This window comes from Mirounga leonina, unplaced genomic scaffold (genome assembly GCF_011800145.1).
Source record: "Mirounga leonina isolate KUSES-001 unplaced genomic scaffold, KU_Mleo_1.0 Mir_173, whole genome shotgun sequence".
In the NCBI taxonomy this organism is placed as follows: domain Eukaryota; kingdom Metazoa; phylum Chordata; class Mammalia; order Carnivora; family Phocidae; genus Mirounga; species Mirounga leonina.
The window spans coordinates 43,226,250-43,233,234 of record NW_023270447.1 but is presented as its reverse complement, the minus strand read 5'-3'; the positions used below and the strand labels follow the sequence as shown (position 1 = coordinate 43,233,234).

General features: G+C 38.8%; 1 protein-coding gene across 2 annotated transcripts; it reads left to right on the top strand.

Moving 5' to 3' along the window:
- Positions 1-1,352: 1,352 nt before the first annotated feature.
- LOC118019327 (60S acidic ribosomal protein P1-like) lies at positions 1,353-1,757 on the top strand. Of its 2 annotated transcripts, XM_035018383.1 has the most exons (2): positions 1,353-1,439; positions 1,500-1,757. In XM_035018383.1, the coding sequence occupies exons 1-2, from the start codon at positions 1,353-1,355 to the stop codon at positions 1,674-1,676; spliced, it is 264 nt and encodes an 87-aa protein (XP_034874274.1). In that variant the 3' UTR covers positions 1,677-1,757. The 2 variants fall into 2 exon arrangements, with proteins under 2 accessions (XP_034874274.1, XP_034874273.1); XM_035018382.1 differs by having other exon boundaries at positions 1,353-1,757.
- Positions 1,758-6,985: the final 5,228 nt, after the last annotated feature.

Sequence of the window (6,985 nt, the reverse complement as noted above, 5' to 3'; positions counted from 1 at the left end):
ACAACAGGCAGTGTAGGACAATGATCCCTAATAGTAGTTTTCAGACACTGGACAACAGCAGTGCAGGACAATGATCCCTGAGAGAAGGGGAAATAAAAGAAGTTGCCTCTCTGAGTTGAGAGACAGAGTTGAGAATTTGGGGAAGCCAAGGTGGCTAGAATTCACAGGACAGAGTACCCAGGAGGAGAGAGTACCAGGGTACCAAGGAAGAGATCTGTAGATCTGCAGAGGGTACCCTTCAGGTCTCATGCTGAGTGTTGATGAGCACATACATAAGAGGAAACTATTCAAGGCTGAAAAAAGAACCACTAGAAAAAGAGCAGGTGGAACAATTGTCAGAGCTCACACAGGGCTAGGAATATTCTCACAGCCAGAGTTAAAAACAAAACAGAACAAACACCTTATAATACATAAGGCAACAGGTACAGAACCCAGAAGGACATTGTCTCAGTGGTAGGGGCAAATTAGCTCTAGACTTAAAGTTGTTCTGGTGCCACTTAACAAAACTTAAAGGCAAATTGCAAAAGGATCAACCTATTTCCAAGTTCTGTGAATGCCCAGAACAATGCTCAAAAATATTTATAGGAATACAAAAGAGTCAAACACTTAAACAACATAAATTTCACAATGTCTAACACCCAAATTCATTAAGTCATGAAAAGAGCATGGGAGATACAAAAATGACCAAAATCAAATTTCTAAAGATGAAAAATACACTGGATAGGATTAAGAGTAGTTTGACATTGCAGACTGAAAAAAAAAAAAAGGACAGTGAGTTGTGGGACAGTGAGATGTGGGACAACTTCAAGCAGCTTGATACATGAGTAATTGAAGTCCTAGGAGAAGAGAGGGAAGAAGGGACAAGAAAAACTATTTGAAGAAATAATAACCAAAACTTTTCCAATTTTGATGGAAATTATATACCCCCTAAAAATGAAGCTATACCAAGGTTCATCATAAATCAAGTAGCCTAAAATGTACTTTTAAATGCATTGTAGATACATTTTAAATGTCTCTAACAGAAACCAAGATATATTGGTCCAGACCTGATCCAAAGTCAGTCTCATATTTGGTTCCTATAACACTGGCTCAGAAGATTTTCTAAGAGTAATTTTCAATCTAATGCAAATAGTCAATTTTGCCACTAAGCATGAGAAATATTTCAGAATTTTATAATGAATTTTATTCTTTACTTACTGACTTTATAAAGAAATGTTTCCTTCCTTTCCTCAGCTGCCTTTAAGGTGCTGGTCCTGCCCAGGAAGCTAAGGCCCAGTGGGGGTAAGGCTCTCCTCTTTATCCGCACAGCCAGCACCTCGCCTGTCAGTACCTGCTCAGCACACACCTGCACCATGGCCTCTGTCTTGGAGCTCACCCGCATCTACTCAGCCCTCATCCTGCAGGATGATGAAGTACCAGGCACAGAGACTAAGATCAATGCCCTCATTAAAGCAGCCAGTATGAATGTTGAACCTTTCTGGCCAGGCTTGTTTGCAAAGGCCCTGGCCGATGTGAGCATCAGGAGGCTCACCTGCAATGTAGGGACTGGTGGACCTGCCCCAGCAGGAGGTCCTGCTCCATCCACCTCTGCTGCCCCAGCTGAGAAGAAAGTGGAAGCCAAGAAAGAAGAATCAGAGGAGTCTGATGATGACATGGGCTTTGGGCTTCTTGACTAAACCCCTTCTGTAATCTGTTCAATAAAAAGCTGAACTCTTAAACTAAAAATAAATGGGAGCGCCTGGGCGGCTCAGTCTGTTGAGCAGTGAACTCTTGGTTTCCACCCAAAGCATGATCTAAGGGTTGTAAGATCCAGCGGCCATGGAGCTCCAGGCTTGAGGGGAGTCAGCTTAGAAAATCCCTCTCCCCCCTCTCTCTCAAATAAGAAATAAACCTTTAAAAAAATAAAAATAAATGTTTCCTATTCTCATTATCATTATAAGGTTACTTAGCTTTATACTCTAAAACATTACCATAAAATATCAAATTAGGCCCCAGCAAGTGCAGAGGCAGGAGCCTGAACCAGACAAATAAGTGCTGGTAAGCAATGCCTCTGTCCTTTAATTGGCTTTTATTCACTGGGATAAAATAAGGCACAGGATCAGTAAGAGAATCTTCCCACTTACCAGGTCCTGACAAAATCACCATGACCTTCGTGTCAAATTCAGGCCTTCATGATCCAGAGAGAAATGGGGCCTGTGTGCACAGAGGGTCCTTACAAAGAGATGCTAACCAGCTGTAACTTTTTCTTACAAGAGAATCAAGCTAGAGGCTTAGGTTAGATCGGTAGGAAAAACTTGCTGACCTTAGGATGGATTAAAAACACAAACAGCAGAATGTTTCTTGAAGTTGTAAACTTCAAGTTCTATTCTGACTATGTAATATGGATATATTTCCAATAAATACGACATACACCTGACCTATCTTTTCTATAAGTCCGGGAACACTTGGTTGGTTGAAATGATACTTGAATTGTTTAGGCTGAGCCACAAGCTCCATTACTAACTCTCAAACAGCAAAGCTTGATGCATGTCTGCAGGTCCCAAAATGTGGTAATATTCAGATAGCCTTTTTTTGTGTTGAATTTTACCTCCCTGTTTCTATTTGTTCATCCACAAGTTTATTTCTGTAATTCTATTCTCCCTCATGGAGTTTTCAAATGTCTGTGTCTTACTTTATATACTCGAAGTATTCCAGAGATTTTAGGGTGAAATGGAACTTTTTTCTATTTTAATTACACCTTAAGGGAATTTGGAAAACTTGTTATCTAAAAGAATTCTTTGGGGCGCCTCAGATGGTTAAGCATCTGCCTTCTGCTCAGGTCATGATCTCTAGCCCCACGGCAGGCTCCCAGCTGAGCAGGGAGTCTGCTTCTCCCTCTACCTCCACCTCTCCCCCTGCTTGTGCTCTCTCTGTCTCTCTCCCTCTCAAATGAATAAATAAAATCTTTTAAAAAATAAAATCAAATAATTATTTGAGCGTATTGACCATTTTCTGAACTTTTTGTCTAAATCTGAAATTTTTTTTATTTTTTTTAAAGATTTTATTTATTTTTTTGAGAGAGAGAATGAGAGACAGAGAGCATGAGAGGGAGGAGGGTCAGAGGGAGAAGCAGACTCCCTGCTGAGCAGGGAGCCCGATGCGGGACTTGATCCCGGGACTCCAGGATCATGACCTGAGCCGAAGGCAGTCGCTTAACTGACTGAGCCACCCAGGCACCCCTAAATCTGATTTTTATACATCAAATTTACTTAACACTAGGTACACAAAAATAAAGATCTCACAAAGATACATAGAGAGAACAAGTCAATCAATTTTAGAAAATGTGTTGAATCAACCTGAGGAAAGAGATTATATTAGTCATACTGAGACCCACAGGAAAACCAGCATTTGCAAAGACATCAAAGAAATCAAACAATTGGCCTAAATGAATTATAATGGACTCCAGTTTCCCTTTTCTTACCCCTTTTGTGAGATTTTTCAAGCCTGTTTTATACAATGAACTTGAAATATTTTGGTAGTAAGCATATTTATGGTTGGTCCAGTGGACATTTAAGTATGTTCTACTAAAATAGAGCATTGATGTAAGAAAAGACAAAGGTAGGGCACCTGGGTGGCTCAGATGGTTAAGCATCTGCCTTCGGCTCAGGTCATGATCCAGGGTCCTGGGATCGAGTCCCACATCAGGCTCTCTGCTCCTTGGGAGCCTGCTTCTCCCTCTCTCTCTCTCTCTCTGTCTCTCATGAATAAATAAATAAAATCTTTAAAAAAAAAAAAAAAAAGAAAAGACAAAGGTAATACACGTGAAAGAGGACAGAGGGTAATATTCCTCTGGCTAACTGCATGATTTTTGAAGTACCAGAAAGCAGAACTAAAATCTATGAGTTGAAGTTGCAGGAAGATAAATTAGGCCCAATATAACACTAAACTTTCTAACTTTCTAACTTCCTAAACTTTCTAGAGCTCAAACATCAAGTGTCCTATCACTCTAAGTGTGCAAACATTGACTGGCCATTTGACAGGGATTTCATAGACTGAATTCAAGTGTTGTGTAGAAGATTAGATTAAACAACATTTAAAGACCTAATCTTTAAGTTTTTCTAAACATTCAGGTGATCTGATTCTATGATCCTAAATGCTTTGGTGTTCATACTAGGAATTTCCTTTGCCTTAATTTCTCCATAGGATGACTGTAATGCTTGTCTCTTTATTGTATATAGGAAATATTGGATTATAAGGAGACCTAAGGTAGTTCTGGTTCTATCACTAATTTGTTGGGTAACTTTGAACAAATCATTTTTATTTCTTGGTTTTGGTTTTGTCATCTGCAAGTGTGGCCTGGGGGCTCTAAACACATGTCTCAAGAGTTCATTCCATTTATAGACTTTGATTTCCCAAGTCTCTGAATCTTACCTGTATATCATCCTAGAGACGTGCTAGAATAACCAGCCAAAATTCTGTTTCTGGCATTCAGAAAAGTGTAAATCTCTGACAGTATAATTCCATGTTGTTGATGTGGAAAATTATACAGTCAAAACTGGCCTTTAGGCACTTGATAGAATGAGCACTGGGTGTTATAGGCAACTGATGAATCACTAAATTCTACCTCTGAAACTAAAAACAAACAAAACAAAACAAGAAAACAAAAATAACCGACTTCTACCTGTTTGCTTCAACCATACCCATTCATAGTGGCCAATCATAAAGAAAGGCCCTTGAAGTTTTTCTAGTTATCAATGAATGACCTTCACATACCAGCTCCAACCTTCAACTTGCAGATTGTATTACCAAACAGTTTCACATCTCTGATAAGAATCATATTGCTCCTGCTCCCAAAGTAACTCTGTGCTACAATCCTAAGAAAGAGCAAGTAAGGGGTGCCTGGGTGGCTCAGTCGTTAAGCGTCTGCCTTCAGCTCAGGTCATGATCCCAGGGTCCTGGGATCGAGCCCCACACTGGGCTCCCTGCTCAGTGGGAAGCCTGCTTCTCCCTCTCCGACTCCCCCTGCTGTGTTCCCTCTCTGTCAAATAAATAAATAAAATCTTTAAAAAAAGAAAGAAAGAAAGAAAGAAAGAAAGAAAGAAAGAAAGAAAGAAAGAAAGAAAGAAAGAAAGAAAGAAAGAAAGAGCAAGTAAATGAGCTCAGAGTTTAAATTAAATTTTTTTGCCATTACAACATTTAAAAATATTAGTTGTACCATTTACTGCTGCTTCTAAAATAAATATAGAGAGAATATTACCAAGAGACGTGTTAAATGAATCACTCTGAGAAATATGCCAAATACAGGACAGAAAAATGACTAATTCTTTTCTTACAGCAACTCATCAAAATTGACTGTCTAGTCATTTGCATACCCCTAACTCTAAGCTAAATTCAGAAGCAATCTCATTAAAATGAGAAAACTCACCCACCAGCTTAAAATACTCTGTCCAGTGTTGACATTATGATATTCTTTTGCAGTACAATTAGAGATGGGTCTTTACAGATTTCTTCTCTTAATCTTTCATTCATTTGATTCAAAAACTCTCCTTCAAAAACAATCAAAATAAAATTTAACTCTTATTTCCTGCCATAGGATTGGTTGGTTGTGAAATCTAGTTGCTGAATGTTTGAAGTCATCATGGAAAAATTGACATTTCTTATTGTGCAATGCCTACTTCATGCTGTTCTCTACCTCCAGAGGATGTTTTCTTTTTCTTTTTCTTTTTTTTAAGTAAGCTCTACACCCAATGTGGGGCTTGAACTCATGACCCTGAGATCAACAGTTGCATGCTCCACTGACTGAGCCAGCCAGGCACCCCCAAAAGATATTTTCTTAAAGGGGTGAGACCACCAACATAACTTACCTTTCCTATCTACCATCCAGAAATACTCAGGTAAGAAAAAAAGAACTATGGATGGCTAAATAACAAGAAAAACCTACCCTCAGTAACTATTAGATTCAGAAATAAATTAAAATAATGGTGTTTGTATTTTTTACACTTTAAACACTTTAGAATTAATGCCTATGATTTTACTTTGATGTACTGTTAACCTTTTAAGGTTACATAAGGCATGAACTCCCATTTATAGGAAGGGAAAATGAAACAGAAATCACTTGCCTGGTCACACAATGAGCTTGCTATGGACTGAATTGTGCCTCACCCCCTAATTCATGTTGAAGCCCTAACCCCCAGTGTGACTGCATTTAGAGACAGAGCCTATAAGAAAGTAATTAAAGGTTAAAGGAAGTCATAAGGATGGGTCCCAGATATGAAAGGATTAGTATTCTTACAAGGAGAGCACTCGCTTACTGTCTCTGAATGCACACAAAGAAAAGGTTAGGTGAGTATACGGCAAGATGGCAGCTTCTTACAAGCCAGGAAGAGTCCTCACCAGAAACCAACCATGCTGAAACTCTAATCTGGGATTTCTAGCCTCCTGATCTACAAGAAAATAAATGTCTGTTGTTTAAACTACTCTATCTGTAGTATTTTGTTATGGTAGCCCAAACTAAGAGCTAATGTTCATGAAACTTCTCCTAGAACCAAAGCCTTTTGACTCTTTGTCTTGTGCTATATCAGCATAGCAGAGTGGTCAGCAGTGAAGTACTGAGAATGATCATTCAATTCCCAAGCAATTCTCCCTGTACTTTAATTGTGACCACCCCAAAAGCTGCTATGTCTTCACCTTCCATCAAATAACAGAAATATTGTTGTGATGAAGATACTCCTTAGAGGGGAAAATAGAAGCATTATCAGAAATGTGGATTTCTCTCTAGCAATAAACTTTTCTATTCGTTTTTTTAAAAAAAAAAACTACACTTGTTATTGGGGAATGATCTTCTTATGTTTAATGTTTCCTTCCTATGAAGAGAACTAAGCCCTCTCTCCACCACCATTCAAACCTAACTGGTACATTTTGCAAAGAATAACTAGGCATGCTCCAATTGGCTCAACTCTTTTTTTCTCTTTAGTCTTTTTTTCTCTTTAGATGAGCTTGTCCTGCA

Coding starts and splice junctions, on each gene's coding strand:
- LOC118019327 (XM_035018382.1), top strand. CDS start 1,353: ATGGCCTCTGTCTTGGAGCTCACCCGCATCTACTCAGCCCTCATCCTG.